The sequence below is a fragment of the Plutella xylostella genome, chromosome 8, assembly GCF_932276165.1.
Source record: "Plutella xylostella chromosome 8, ilPluXylo3.1, whole genome shotgun sequence".
Classification (NCBI taxonomy): domain Eukaryota; kingdom Metazoa; phylum Arthropoda; class Insecta; order Lepidoptera; family Plutellidae; genus Plutella; species Plutella xylostella.
In genome coordinates this window covers 6,927,895-6,944,637 of record NC_063988.1, presented here as the reverse complement: position 1 = coordinate 6,944,637, position 16,743 = coordinate 6,927,895, and the positions used below count along the sequence as shown (strand labels likewise).

Genomic DNA, 16,743 nt, shown 5'->3' with positions numbered 1-16,743 from the left:
GAATCATCGTTTCTACTTATGAGATTTTGGGTCCGGATTACCTAGTAGGTAATTACATAGTGTTAGTTTTAGTAGTTTCGAAGCGTCCGTAGTCGAGCTGGCTTCAGTGATCGTAACTAATCACTGAGGTTAAGCTACAACTACACGCTTGACGGTTATATTTAATGTATTTAAATAGTACCGCGGATAACTCTGATGTGACTGCTGAAAATGTGCCAAACATCTTAATTTTATTCCAATCCTTTTCATCAAACGACTTCGTGAGAGCAAAATGTTCATCAAAAAGGCTGCGACTTGAAAATTACCACCTCTCTGAAAATTACACTTACAAAATGTACCTACATTGTACACAATTTTAAACTAACAATTTGACATAAGTAATATCTGAGCTAAAATGCTAGACATGAAACAACCTAGAGAAGACCAAGAACCCCATTCCACAACTCGACGTCGAAATTAAATGAAAACATTCTTTGTAGAAAATGTACCAGCCACTGAACCAGATGGAAATGAGATGTAATTTACTTCAATTGTATTCGAATTTCGTGAAATTACTTTTATGGTTCACTAAGATTTTTCCTTTTAAGCCCCACGGCGCTTTTTCCAGCTGTACCCAACTGTTTAAACAACCAGTTGAATCTCGGGTGATGTTATTCCTGCAGAAGTTCAAGGATTCGAAATTTGGAAAGGCTTTTCGTCTAGTTTTGCAGATTAATTTGTTTACACTGTTAGTAGAATTCACATCAATACTTACGATAATAAAAAAAACTATTCAGTTTATAAGAATGGAAGACCGACATTTCCACAGGAAAACCTAAGACGATGAGAAGCCTGAGTCATAAGACACTATACAAAATAGTATTACGGGAGCATCTACCAATATACCTATACATGTTGAAGAGAGGATGTCATTATAAAATGCAATTACCTGTAGCAGCATTCGCTAGCACTTGGATGTAGCTAGAGTACTACTCGATTAAGAAACTTAAATACTGGCAGTCGATCACAGTACATCACTTCTACATGGCACATCACTACCACACGGGTTATTCCTTTTTAGTTTCTATGTTGTATTTAGGTTTTTATTTGAGAGGTCCAAAACTAACGGTCATATCTACAGGTTGTTGCAACAGTGGTGTATAACCTTTTTGAAAATCCTGTAGGTATATGAAGAGAAAGTAGAATAATTATGAAGTGAGACTTAGGAACTTATGGTATAGTTGTACTTTTTTGAGTTTCAAGAATGATTAATTTATTTCTGTTATATCCCGGATATTTCTCGTTAAAATTGAATAAAAAAATACAAAACAATATTAATTTTGTTGTTGATCGATTAATTGATAAATAAATTATCAAACGGAAAAGGAGCACACCATTTAGAGTAGAGCAGTAGATTATACTTGCAAACTAATTTCGCTGTTATACCCTCGTAATACGGGTGTTAATTGCGTCATCAAGCGATGCCTATTCCGCTATATTCTGGCCTACCGAATTTCAATTATGCGTCAGTTAGTAGTTTCATAATTTATGGAAAACTAGCTGTTCCCGCGAGCTTCGCTTCGCCTTAAAAAGTTTTCCCGCAAGAATTACGGGATATAAAGTAGCCTATGTTCTTTCTCAGGGTCTAGACCACCTGTATACCAAATTTCATTCAAATCCGTTCAGTAGTTTTGGCGTGAATGAGTAACAGACAGACACAGTTACTTTCGCATTTATAATATTAGTTCATCGAAGGAGGATAGCATCATACAAAGGATTTTCACAGAATACAATTTCAGTACGAACTTTCATAATGAAGGTTGCTGCATACGTGTTATATGGACGGGACGAGACATGCTGAATCGGTACTACTACTATGTACTTAAATGTTACTTTATCTGGTTTTCTGTTCTAAGTCCTTAATCATCGAGTGTCTATATTTACTTACCTAATAATACCTACTTATTTCTGTTTATTTATTTATTTAATTCTCTATTGCACAAATATAAGTACGTCTAGAAGAAAAAATATAAGTAATATTATTAATCTTCCTACCTTGGAATTGGTAGTAATGAAAATGACTTGAATATTGACTTCATTTCAATAAGTGGTTAATTTATTTCAGAAATTGCTCAATACTCCGGGTTACTTGGAAACCTATACATAGGTCTACTTAAGGGGATCCCTAAAGCTAAAATGCTAAAGTTGGCTTGATATACTTGATTAGATTGGAAAAACGGTGGCTTCTATCACATTGATAAAAATATATTTTGTAGCAGAGGGTATACTGAACATGTTAGTTGCTTATAAATTGGTGCAGGATTATAATAAGTATGTTAAAAAAAATTGCAAACACACCATGTCTTTTGCCATTTTTTGACTTATTATGAAAAAACCCTCGAAATCAGAGGGCCCATTTTCATGGAATCTTATATGTATGTGTAGGTAATTAAATTCTTAACAAAGTTACCTTAAAGAGTTGGATTTAATGGACCAGAAGTCAACTTTTTTTGCAAAAAACTAATAAATTCCGGTTTAAAAATGATGACACCGTGACAGATTTCAGATTTCTTCAGTCGTCGCCCTGGTGGCGGCCTGTTAGGAGCGATACCCACGCCATTTTATTTTTTATCAAATATTTCACAAAAACTGATTAAATCAACAAATTATGACTACAAGTATTATAATGCATATGCATTTGCTATGGAAAGTTAATTTTCTAATCATTTTAGATGCAGAAAAGCCGAAAATTCTTAGAAAACATTTCGCCTTTTCGATTTGTTTACATTTTTTACTATAGAGTTACAGATGCATAGATAAAGGTAAACATTGCACATAATGACACTTATTAGATTCTCCGAATAAGAACTATACGGTCAATGCAGTATGCCAAAGCGCGAGCCTGTTTATATTCTGAGGGGTAATTTATTTTATTTTAACGGTTGTGTATGGTAGGTAAGCTACACAATATACAGGGTGTTGAAAAGTAAGTTCATAATTTGTTTTATTTGAAACCAAAAACCGTAGTTAATTAAAAATATATATATTTTAAGATGTGGTAGTCTGTACACTACAGGTTGTTAAAAATAAGTAAGTATTTTTAAAAATTGAAGATCTAAAATTTACATAATTTTTTAAATCTATTTAACAAGCTTTGCAAAAAAGCGGTTAAGTGCGACTGTATCTCGCCATGAAAAAAATGAAATGTTTACTGTAGCTATGAATTTTATGCGTTACAAGTGGAATAAAATACCGCATAATATTATGTACAACTATGTAAGAGCCTAGTTTTAAAAAAAAAACTCATAAGAAAATATTAAATACACAGGTTTTTTAACCCCTGAAGGAAATAGAGGGGTGTTATAAGTTTAAAGTAAGGGCTGAATTTTTTTTTTAAATTAGGGTGATAGGTAATGTATATTTTTAATGATTTTTTCAAATAGATAAATGTTATACCATTTTTAAATTGCCATAAAATTACCTATAGTTATAGTTATAGAAAAGGGCAGGGCTACCAGTGCCCATTCGCCACTGCAACCTAAAAGATCTATAAATTATGACTCCCCATGCCTAGTCTCACTCTACAGACTTTTATAAACCTGATATTACCTATACAGGATGTTGCAAAAAGGGTATACTGTGCCGAAAGGGTTTGACTCAGGGGTTATTCTGAACAACTTTTGTTCTCCAAGTTTTGGAAATTCTCGAAAAATAAATTCGGTCTCTATAGTAAAAAGTCACGTGATCGAATAAGTTTCTATGTAAAAGGTTTTGTTACGTGAATTTTCAAAATTGTAGAAGAAAAGTGGATCAGAATGGCACCTAAATCCACTTTTGGCTAAGCTTTATACCCTTTTTTCAATACCTTGTATAAAATATCGTCAGCGTCACCTTAGATCGTAATCATCGTAACTCCTCGTGACCAAATTTTAGAGGAGACAAAAATACTGTTTTATTTGTAGTTCTAGTTGGCATACTACCCACCTAAAGTTTTTTTTAACTAGCCTAAAAATGATTTGTTTAGACAGTCTATCTTCCTGTTCAACCGCAGCCTGAGTGCCAGTGACTCAATGACTGAAAGGAGGCCATTAGTGCTCCTAAATAAATAAAGCAGGCCTGTAGATTATCTTTCAGTGTACCGACACATCTGATTGCTGTAAGAGCCTGATAAGCTCTTCGAACGAGTCATACCTCTGTGGTGGTACGGTTTCGACCTTTCGGACAGTCAGTTTGGCATCCGAAATGCGGATTCGAATAGTGGGTACAATACTTTGCGTTCGTTCACTGTCGGAGCAGGATAAGAACCACGGGCGAGTTGTTGCGCTGGCTGTTTGCTTAAAAATAGTAACCGCGTTCAACTCTATCCCCTAGAGGGCGAACCTTTAGGGCGGCTCTTGTATACCATCACTTGTCTTCTTATCTGCAGAAAATTGACAGAGGTCATACGTGTCTAACAAGTACATTAAGGATGCAAAAAGAGAGGGTTTGTTTTCACTGAAGAAGTTCAGTTGCGGAGTTCCACAGCGGTAGGTCTTGGACCCCTCTGCTGTGGAACTTGGCATACAACGCGGTCCTGCAAATCAAGCTCGCAAACGGCGTTAGCACAGTGCATTTTTCTAATGTCACACAGGTCGTGAGGTAGGCTGAGAGCCTCCTTCGGGGATGACATCCCAATGATTCATTACGAAAAAATTGCTGCAGCTGTGCTCGCCATGCAGTGCATGGGCTACTTCCGAATCTGGGGGGCTGTTGCAAAGGAGTCCGTTGCCTCTATACGGTACGGGTTCCGTGCGATCTATGATCCTTCCGGGAGCACCTGTCTTGTCAAGTCGAAGAGAATGGCTCGTATTCGACGCAACCTGCAGTACTGGTGGGATTGGTTGGAGGACAGGACAGCAGGAAGCTGCAGCAGCCGTCATGCTGTGATTCGACGCATAGATGCAAAAAAAAGTTGAAAGTAACTTCATGTTAATAAAATATTAGATCTTAATTTAACAACATAACATTGCAAAAGAAAAATTAACATTGTTGAGTATGTTATTGTAATTTACTAAAGTAGTAATAAAAACAAAGGCTTATTGCATAGTTTTCGTTCACGTTCGCCTACATCGCACGTTGTATATGAGAATAAACTGCCTCTGTGGTCTAGTGGTAGAAGCTTCGCTTCATGACCCAGAGGTCCCAGGTTCGATTCCCGGGTGGGACCATCAATTTGTGTTTCTAAATTGTGGTTCTAAGTTTGGTTAGGACATAGAAGGCTGATCACCTGATGTCCGAAACAGTGAAACGATCCATGCTGTCGGATGGGCATGTAAAGCAGTCGGTCCTGCGCCTAGCTCTCTCCAGTCGTGTCGGTCAATCCGTCCCATTGGGCTATGAGAGTGATGGAACAGAGAGTGCTCCTGTGTACTGCGCACACACTTGGGCACTATAATCTACTCCTGCGTAGATGGCTGATCTCAATTGAGATTGGCCGCCGTGGTCGAAATTCGGCTAGGAGGACATTATCATTATGAGAATAAAGGGTATAATTACTAAGTTTTCTTGTTTAAAAATCACGGTTTGGGGTTTAGAGGAAAACAAATGGTAAAATGCGGAATATAGTTTTTTTTTTCGAATAAAGAGGAAAACATGTGAATTCAAAAAACGTTTCTATTGACACCAAAGAGTACTTTTCGCCGAGAAAAGTGGAGTTACAATGTTTGCGATCTAAAGTGATGATAGAACTAGAACTTATTTTTTCAGTTCACCTGCTGTTGAGTGAAATCGTAATTAGGTAAATGACTCCTTGACATGAAAATAACTTTTCAGTTCAGAAATTTTTTTTTTTATAATCGTTATAACAAAACCGTTTTTTTTAATACAGCAATATTTGTAGGTGTACTTACAGTGAGCAAAAGAGCGCAGCAAGGTGTAAATTTTTTGGTTTTTATGAAACAAAAATATTATTTCTATCATATCCCAAATACATACATAGACGACCGAATGGCGTAGTGGTTAGTGACCCTGACTACTGAGCCGATGGTCCCGGGTTCGATTCCCGGCTGGGGCAGATATTTGTTTAAACACAGATATTTGTTCTCGGGTCTTGGATGTGCCCGTAAAATGGCAATAGGCCCGCCCCCTATTACATTGGGACTAACATAACACTCTGGCGAAAAGTGGGTGCAGCAATGCACCTCTGCCTACCCCGCAAGGGAGTACATTAGTACAAGGCGTGAGTGCGTGTTTTTGTGTGTTTTTTTTTATCCCAAATACACATAAGTACTTTAAAAAAAAATACACACTCTCGCCTTGTACTAATGTACCCCCTTGCGGGGGTACTTACATGTTATTATTTTTCTGGTGACCTCCCCATATCCCTTTGCCAGCTACGTAACCTTTTGTGACACCCTGTATATGCAGAGTTCTGCAAACTACTGTTCTGCTTTTGAAACACCAAAAAAAAACAGGTCGTCTAACTAAAAGGTCACGTGACCAAAAAAAAATTATATGAAGAAGCGTTTTTTTCATGAATATAAAAAATTACGTAGGATAAAAGTTTTTCAGAGTGACGCCTGAGTAACGCCCTTTCGGCTAACTATACTTTTTTTATTACACGGGGGCAGAGTTTAATACAACACCCTGAACTATTAAACTCTGATAATATTTTCGCGATTTTTTTACATTCTGATTTCATTTCCTGGCTTAGAAATAACATCAATAACATGCTGCACACGTAGGTTTCGGCATAGTATTAAACCCTTTTTGCAACAACCTGTATAAATATCGGCACGGGTACGACTTTATATATAATTAATTATTAAATATTAAAAATACTTTCAAATAAAAATAAATATTTTCGTATCACAAAACAATATTACTTACTTAGTATATTTTTAACAAAGTGGCATGTCTTCACTTTTATGTTTTCGAGTACTATGTTAAAATTTCATGTCATTGTCCGTAGAACGCCCCGCATACCTCAACCCCCCCTCACTAGATTTGACAGATTCTGATTTTCTTCCAGCTTTAGTGACAGCCTTAAGCTAAATTAGTTTGGTCTTATTAACTAGCTACTCGATACTTTATATTATAAATACACAAATCATAGATTGTTAAACTGTCGGAAGTAAATTCCGTGTTCGAAATATTCAAATAAACCTTACGTTGTTAACAAACATTTCCAGTCAGGCTTATCGTATAACAAATGTTGGTTCTTCTACTTTCGCGCTCCTCCACAGCAAAAGTTTCGCTCCCTGAAACAAACATGACCCTTTCCTTGAATGTTCGAGATGTTAGATATCTTTTTGTGATTTGAGCCGCGTACTATGTGTTCTACACTGAAATAATTGCCGTCTGAATTAGTATGTACCATAGAATAACAAGTACAAGTGTGCTAGTCTCGTTATTCTATGGTATGTACAGAGTGTTCTATTGTATTCTATTCTTTGTGGGGGTGTAAGTATATGCACCTGGCTCTCTCAAATGGAACCTTTGTGCATATCCTCAAGGTCTAAACTGCTTGAACATTCTGAACAACTTTTGAATCTACTTTAAATCTGCCAATTAGAAACATTTCCCATAGCCAAATAAAATTTAAAAGTATTTTCGCATGCGTCTGATGCGTCATTGAAAGCGTAAACTATGTACCTACACTACGTGTTGAGCTTGTACTAAAGTGTGTTATTTCTCGTTTGTTCCAGGGGCTTCGGGAAACAAGGCTTCCAGTGCCAAGGTGGGTTTCTAAATAATATTACGATCTGTTATTTATTTATTTAATTGACATATTCAAGTACTTCAATCAATACTAAAATATTATGATATAAGTAATCATGATTTAACAACATCAATCGAAATGTATAATATATTTTCCAGCCAAAAAGAGGCTTATTTACCAAAAACGCGAATCCATAAGATTAAAATAGCTTTATAATGTCAATCTGATAACTTATGTAGTGGTTTGTATGTTTGATAAATAATTATTCTTTGATAAATATCCTTCCACCCAAAGGTTGCGTGGAAGAAATCGCTTTAAGCGATAAGGCCGCCATTTGTACATATGTGTTAGATTAAGATTTTGAAATTTTTGTCCATGTTTTTGTGTACAAATAAAGAAAATCTATTCTATTATTAACAATTAATGAGTTTTTTTTATATTCCCTCAGTGTGCAGCTTCGTGGTCCACAAGAGATGCCACGAGTACGTAACATTCACGTGTCCCGGCGCGGACAAGGGCGCCGACTCAGACGTAAGTTACATTCTTTATTACTTAAATAAATAATTATATAATGTAAGTTAGTTGAGTTTTATAAACCATAGGAATCAATTAAAATAAAAAAAGAAATTGTCAAAATATTATCTATTTGATCTGTTTCATGCACGGGTTATTAATGTAAATAAAAGTAAGCAGTTGATTGTATCCTAATGTAATTATGATGTATTTTGCAATAACTTGTAGGTATTATTGTGTCGTTGGACTATTCGCCGATCTATAGAACAATGATCCATTATTTACTAGTACCTCGGATCAAACAAATAACACCAAGCTATTTTAATTAAGTCCTACAAATGAGTGCTTACTAATGTAAAATGTAATTTACATATGTAATGGAGCTTGTAACAACAGTAGCTACGTTCTTAATTGTAAGTGAAGGTGGAATTGTTTATCTACTAGCTTTGGATAAATACCTAATAACTCCAGTCTCAAGGGAGTTACTCTATACTGACGAAAAACGAACGAACGGTGTCGTAAAATCGGTAATTTTAATACAGTGGGATAGAGGCGTGTTTTGAAACTATACAAGGCCAGAACGCAGAGGTTGGGACTGCTCGCGTATATTTTCAAATTAAAATGGTGCCATGATTTACTTGAAACTATACAAGGCCATTACGCACTAATCGCGTATATTTTCAAGTAAGTTGGGCCAAAATTATGGCTTGAAAATATACTGCAGCAGTTACCACTGCGTACTAATCGTGTAGGTATATTTTCAAGCGCCAAGCGGCAATGCGAGCACTTGAAACTATACGTGATTAGTTACCAGGTAGTTATTTTGAAATGTTGCTCTCTCTTTCCTTCGTGCGAAATAGTAATAAGTCTATTGCTTTCTAAACATTGCATTATCATTCCGCACTTTTCGTAACGTGTTTTTTGTTTACATCGTACAGTTAAAAAGTAAACTGATTTAAATTAAACTGTTGTAAATAGTAAAAATGATCTCAGAAGAGGATGTAGAACAATTCATAAAAGACAATTACGGTGAATTCAAAACTTGATGAAAAACATGTCTTTAATAAGTCTATAGGGTTATAGCTACTACACTCACGCTGAATAAGTCCAAGGAGCAAAAAATCAACACCAAATGACCTAAATTTTTTAAAACATTTAATTTAGAATTTGATCAAAATTTACGTTTTTGTTGGTTAATATATTAATATTTTGATGCGCTGTTAAATGTACTTAAATATTGCCGACGGCGTCATTAAGCTAGTCTTTTCCGTTCATAGCCCCTGAACTGCCCCGTCACTGGAACTTTTTCATTCCTCGTGAGTAGAGTGAGTAGGTATTACTCTTAATTCATATAAATACTTACATATTAGTATTCTTACTTGCAAGTATGATTGCTATAAATATCAATTTATCAACCAAATTAGAGCTTGTTCATTTATTATTTATTAACACTCTATAGGTATGACAGCCAGAACAAGTAAATGGTAGTCATGTACATTTACCGAATTAGTTAAGTAAATCAGAATCAGCATGTAGGTATAAATTATATGCGACAAGTACGCCAATCAAGCAATGTGCGTAATAGCATTGTATATTTTCAAGAACGATTCAGTAAATCCCAACTGGAAAGTATACGCGATTAGTACGCACAAATCGTGTATATTTTCAAGTAAAATATTATTTTTTTACACTTGAAACTATACAGTGCTAGTACACTATGGGTGCGTTTTGGCCTTGTATAGTTTCAAAACACGCGGGATAGAGTCGTGGCTTGTGCAGCAGTGCACCGAAACTTCGTTTTTCGTCATATAGAGTGACCCCAGGTGCACGGCAGGGTCCGTTATCGACGTAGCTTTGACTTTTTATACGTATTTGTCTATTGATCTTACAAATTCTAAACTTATTTCAGCCACATCATAGGTCGCGAACTGTTTCACTTAGGAAGCAATTAGATATGCAGGTGACGATGTTTTCGATGATCGATCGATCGATTTTCGACGACTTTCCTTTCGAATAACAGGAAGACTAAGGCCAATTCCGGCAATGCTTCTCGAAAAGCGATGTAAATCCTAACTAATATTATAAATGCGAAAGTAACTGTGTCTGTCTGTCTGTCTGTCTGTCTGTCTGTCTGTCTGTCTGTTACTCTTTCACGCCAAAACTACAGAACGGATTTGAATGAAATTTGGTATACATACGGTTTAGACCCTGGGAAAGAACATAGGCTACTTTTTATCCTGGAATTCCCACGGGGAAACTTTTTAAGGCGAAGCGAAGCGTGCGGGAACAGCTAGTTAGTAATAATTCTCATTGAATAGCTCTTCTGGAAATATTATACGTATTCGAAGAAGGTACTATCGGGGAATCAGCCCACATTCCTAGCTTAGGACCTCTTGAAGCCTGCTCGCTTGTTCACTACAAGCACTCACGCTTACACTAGGATATGCAAACATTTTTGGAGTAGGAACAGTTGGGCAGTTCTCAAAAACCTTTAAAATCGCATGTCAAAGGCGCTTCAATTTGGTAAAACGCAATATATTTAACTAATCCTAACTAATATTATGAATGCAAAAGTAAATGTGTCTGTCTGTCTGTCTGTCTGTTACTCTTTCACGCCAAAACTACAGAACGGATTTGTATGAAATTTGGTATACATACGGTCTAGACCCTGGGAAAGAACATAGGCTACTTTTTATCCCGGAATTCCCACGGGAAAACTTTTTAAGGCGAAGCGAAGCTCGCGGGCACACCTAGTAGATAATACTTTTTACCTATGTACTCTAACACACAAAATGGCTACATACACGGGTTTCCCCGATGTTACATAATATCGGATGATTGTGTTATTATTGGAAAGCTTGATATCTATCTGATTATGGTTAGTCGCTTGTTTGTGCCGCGTGATTACTCGTAATTGATATAGTGAATCAAGAGATCTGATTGGCCAATTGTAAACTAATCTGCGATTCCTGTTACGTATTCAATATCTTGATTGGTGCATTGGAAAATCTATTGGCGTTCGACCAATTACGATTATTATTTTATTTATTAGGAAAGCATACAGATATATAAAATTGTACGTACTTACCTTTAAACTCACATTTGATTCACAAACAAGCCAATAAAATAAATATTAGCTGCAGTGGTAAATGCATTGATGTTTTTAATTATAAAAAAGGAGAGACTTAGTGCTTTATTCGACGCTATATTTGAAACCAGATATCTACCAAAAAAATTAATACATCATCTTATACAGGGTGTTGCAGAAAGGGAATACTATGCCGAAACCTACATGTGCAGCATATCTAAGCCCGAAAATAAAGTACGCTTATACGCTTTTTGCAACACCCTGTATATATAAATTCAATTTCCAGAAAATAAGATACGTTGGGATAAGTTTGGACACCTTTCTAAGTTTGTTCAGGTATCTACTTAATGTTTTAAAGAAGATTTTCTTTATTTTTCCTTTACAAAAATATCCTTAATATAAGTTTTAAAACATTTTAAGAATCTTAAGTCGAGAGTCACTGATCAGGGGTCCGTAACTTTGAACATAGATTGAACTTTTTCACTTTCCCATAAAAACTTCATCACTCGCGAAGTTGGTAAATCGAAGGTTATCGCCGATTTCAACTTGCGCCGCCGTCGTTTTCCCGGGACTACATTATGTTAGGATCGTGACTTACTGACACCATTTGTTCAAGGTACTTAGATACAAGATATAAATTATTCCTTTCAATATAACGATAGTCAATTGTCTTCTCTTTGTGGGTGTTAGTAGGTACCTACACCTGGCTATCTCGAATTAATATATTGGAACCTTTGTGCACACCCCCTTAAGGTCTAAACTGCTTTCCTAAGATCACGGTTACAAATAGTACCTACCTATAAAGATACTGCTGCTGTAGGTTGTAATTTCATTAAAAAAATATATTTTCATTTTACATAAACTATTTTTTCCAACATGGGATCGTAATTATATTGCCTTACTGTACCAACAGGATTCAACATTCTGCGTAACATAATTTACATAAATTTATGTCTTGAAGCTTTACTGAAATTATTTAAGTAAGTACTGAAATGTCCATTAAATGTTGGCCACTATTTACATATCAAAGAGACTCTAGAATATAAATAGTCATAATTCTGTATTAATATTCTAGATCTATCTTAATTTGGTTTAAAATCCTCACTTTACATAACGGACGAAAACGTCGTTAAAGACACTTTAGAAAAATCTCCTGCCCGCTGGACTGACGACCTTAGGCGGGTAGCCGGTAGTGGTTGGATGAGGAAGGCTGAGGTCCGAGTGTTATGGCGGTCTTTGGGAAAGGCCTATGTCCAGCACATATAAAAAAAAAAAAAATTATTATTGGCTGATGATGATGAAAAAAATCGGTTTCGCTGTTTGGGAGCTACCTTACCACAGACATACACTTTTGTACATACATATTATTCTCACGACTGTAATCTCCGAAGGGGTAGTCAGAAGTGCCTCGCAAGCGGACTACCCCTTATTTGGTGTGCGTTTTTGAATGAGTTTTTAAACACTTTTTTACGTGGAGTCAACTTTACGCTGTCCATAGGCTGCCAAACGCTTCTTCTAATTCCACACACACCCCCGATTTTTTTGTGAAATGTACAGTAATTTTCCTATAAAAGTTTAGTTAACTTATTGAGGCTCTTGATTTGACAGCAACTCTAACTAGTTCCGTAACTCGTGAGCGGGCAGGCTGACCACCACCAGATGTTTCAGGATTGTTCAGCCGGTTTTGGATTGCAGCCAAAATTGAAGCCACTTTCAACCTTATGTCACTTTAATAGCGGTCATGTGAAACTTGCTAACTTTGGTATTGGTACAGTACAGGACAAGTTGAAGGTTGCGTTGTGTTACGTCGTCGTTGTCTGCTTCATCATTTTTATTTTATACTGATAATAATTATAATATTTACGGCTCCTGCAAAGCTTTTATTTTTGAAGAATCCCAGTTATGTTCTGTTATAGATAGGCAATTCTTAGGGTGCGTTGCACCATTTAACTTTAACTATTACAAACGTCAAATCTCTCGAAGATTGATCTCTCTCGTCAAGGGATTTGACGTTTGTAATAGTTAAAGTTAAATGGTGCAACCCACCCTTACATGTTACAGAATTTACAATAAAAGTATGTGTACAAAAATGTATTGTCACACAAAGTGTAAATCTTAACAGCATTTGTTGCTCCAAACTGGTAAAATTCCTTCAGTAACAGCTTTATATGCTTGATGTGAGCTTTAGGTACCTACTAAAGCTGTCTTATTGCCACTTTGCAAAGAGAATTATGTAACGACCTAATGTAATTACAGTGTAGTACCTGCCTTATAAATGAGCTCTAAAGATCCCTTGTCAGGCGCTCTGGTGATGGCATACAGGCGAGAGTAGAGTCTAATAAGGTTAAGTTAACTTTTAAAGTAAATATTCTAGTGCTTGGTTTATATTTCTGACATTGACTAGTATAGTCAAATTAGTTTGGAAAAATCTTGCTTTTGCGTAGATGCGTAGTCTCCTCAACAATGTATAATTTATTTATCAACTTTTTTGTGAGTTATTAAATGTTATAATAATAAATACAGTGAAACTATAAAGTCCTGAAAACGGAAGTGGATCCTAACTAAGGGCGTCTTGCACTTGTCGGTTAAAAAGCTGTTATCAATCGGTATTTTATTTTTATAATGTATGTAAATTACTTACATTTACATACATTAATAACTGACATCGATAAGAAGACTTTGCAAAATCCCATCTTCATTGTCATGACTTTGTATTATTATTTTTTGACAATCGATAACGCAAGTAATAAAAACTCCGTCGAGTAAACGTTCCTATTAAATCCCCTCGCAAATGAAGCTTAACTTTTACGGTTAAGAAGCTCTTTAATCTCGACTGCGTTGGACCAGAAGCCATGTATAGTTTTCAGTCTACACCGGAACCGGATCTGTCGTTTTCAGTCGCCATTTTGTGGCTCTCGTGACTGTGAGCTGTAATTGGCGGAGACTATAAGGTAATTGGTCGTAGAGTGATCGCGTGACCATTATGGCATGTTCATCGCCGAACTACACGTATCAAATACTGCCATGTGGGTGCACTCCAAGTTATTACTGTAAACGATGGCTTTTAGCGTTTAGGACGGTAAGGTTCCTAGTTTATTGTGACATTTCTGTTAAGGTGCTCCCACACCGAAGAATACTATTGGTAATCAAATCAGATAATGGTAGAGTATGAGCAGCCGCTACACGGGATCGCGACGTAGATAAACGTCACTATATCGTGATTCGCCATAAATACTTACCGCGTTGTGATTGGTGGAACGCGCATTATACGAGTTTATCGACGTCGATAACGAACCCGTGTAGCGGCCGCAGGCAGCTATATCTAGGTACGAGTCCATTTTAGCATCGAAAGCTGTTTGTCAAACAAATTATACTTATATATATATTGCGTGATTTATATTATAGGTATTTTTATTATAACAGAAACAGGTATTCCAACTTTAGAGAACTTTAACTTTAGCAATCCAATCCAAATGGTTTAACATTAGAATGTTAAACCAAAGTATTTTCATGTAAAAATGTAACACAGACTACTAAAGATACTGATAGTCACGGAGGTGGTGGGTAGCGCAGATGATGGGCTTACTTGTTTTATATAATTCTTAACACTACTTACTGACTGTAGTGATGAATAATGAAACTGATGTTTACTGTGAATATTATATATTTTAGTATTTGTAATTACGTATCTATGCAGATACACATATTACTGCGGTAATCTACACTGATTTAGACATCGCTAATGATCGCCCATTCACGAGCATTGAACACGCTTTTGCTGTTTAAACATGAAGCACTCAATTCTTTACGTCGTAGGCACAAATGTGTAACCGTTATTTCGAAAACAATTATTTACCTCCATTCTGAATACCGCGAATTGCAATTATTAATTAAACCAGCAGTTACACGGCGATTGTAATTGAAATTTCCTTACATCTGATGAAACCCTTTCATATTAATTAAGTCAATTCCAGCTAGGGCGCAGAGGGTCTAACCTGAATTGTGAACGATGTCGTAATAGGTGGCTGTTGTAGGTACTTATAATTTTGCTTTAGGTAGTAGGTTCCCTTTAAAAAGCCGCCGGTCCTCTTTTTGGATCTTTTTTTAATTCAAAATCGAATCAGATGATGGTAGCTGTTCATAACTCAATTCTATGAGAAATTTTAGAAAAAATATGTTTTTAAATAAAACACTTTTTTAATGGACAACATTTCATTTTCTTTACCCTATATTTTTATTAGCTATTCGTAAAGTTTATTAAAAATTAGAGGACCCGTATTTTTTTATTTTGTATATACATTAATTTTTGTTTGTTATTTTTAACTTTAAAGTTAATTATTTTAAAACCGGAAGTGTCGTCACATATTAGGCTCAATTTTTATTTTTGTCTATTGCCTTAGTCTCGAAAAAAAAACATAAATGACTCTGACAAGTGACATTTAAACTTTGTTTACATGCCAACCAACAAATGGGTCATTTTCAAATGACATTGATATTTCTGATGATACAAAGTACCTACTTATCATGAAAAAAAATAAGCAGAAGCATTTTTTCAGCTGTGTAGGCGGTGGCATGCTCTGGGACATATTATATAGAGGTCATATCTTAATACGTACTAACCATTTTATATGATAAATAAAAAAAATAGTCAGAAAGTGTTAGAACTGAATTTGTGAAAATGACCCAAATAAACAACAACATCACGATAAAACGTCAACGTCAATCAAAAATGAAAGTGACAGTTACTTTGTTTTTAAATCTATAGGCTTTGATCATCAAAATGCATCGCACCTGATGCATGACATCAGCATTTTTTTACTATTTTATGATTTTCTCGAAAATGATACATCCAAAAAATACAAAAACATTTTTTTTGTGGCCTTTAGAGCTAAATCTCGAAATGGTTTTCGATTTATAGCAGCTTTAGTTTTTTGAAATGTTGTCCATTAGGTATGTCATGGCCCTTTTAGTTTTAGAAAATTGGTGTTTTACGTTAATTCCTTAGCCATGAGCTCATGGCTTTCAAATTAGAGTTTTGACTCCGTAAAATTAAATTTTGTGCATTTAGATAACAGCTGCCATTGTCAAAACTGCAAGTTTGCAACTAAGGGCGTCTTGCACAACAAAGTTAAATAAAATTAAATAGTTAAATTAATCTTGCTCTGACAGTATAATGTCAGAGCAAGAGATCATAGATTTAATTTTGATTAACTTTGTTGTGCAAGACACCCTAAAACTTGTTAGAATAGAAAACTAGCAGAATAGATCTCGGCTATTGTTACTAAGTACACATCCACAAGTCAGCTCTACATTGTTTAGTTCATTTGCTGAACATAGTGCCACTCGAATGGCGCTACATTTCTTAGCTAGGTTACCTAGGACCTAAGTGCCCAGGTACATGTTTGTAGTTTAATCGACACATAAAAGGATAGTTTCGTATATTAAGTTATACTTTGTAAAGACC

General features: G+C 35.7%; 1 protein-coding gene across 2 annotated transcripts in view; it reads left to right on the top strand.

Moving 5' to 3' along the window:
- The window catches only part of LOC105390120 (protein kinase C, brain isozyme), a 112,711-nt gene that overhangs the window by 84,430 nt on the left and 11,538 nt on the right, over positions 1-16,743 (top strand). For both annotated transcript variants that reach the window (XM_048622360.1, XM_048622361.1), the window contains exons 2-3: positions 7,665-7,696; positions 8,127-8,209. In XM_048622360.1, the coding sequence (XP_048478317.1) occupies positions 7,665-7,696; positions 8,127-8,209 (115 nt within the window). The remainder of the gene's footprint in view (positions 1-7,664; positions 7,697-8,126; positions 8,210-16,743) is intronic.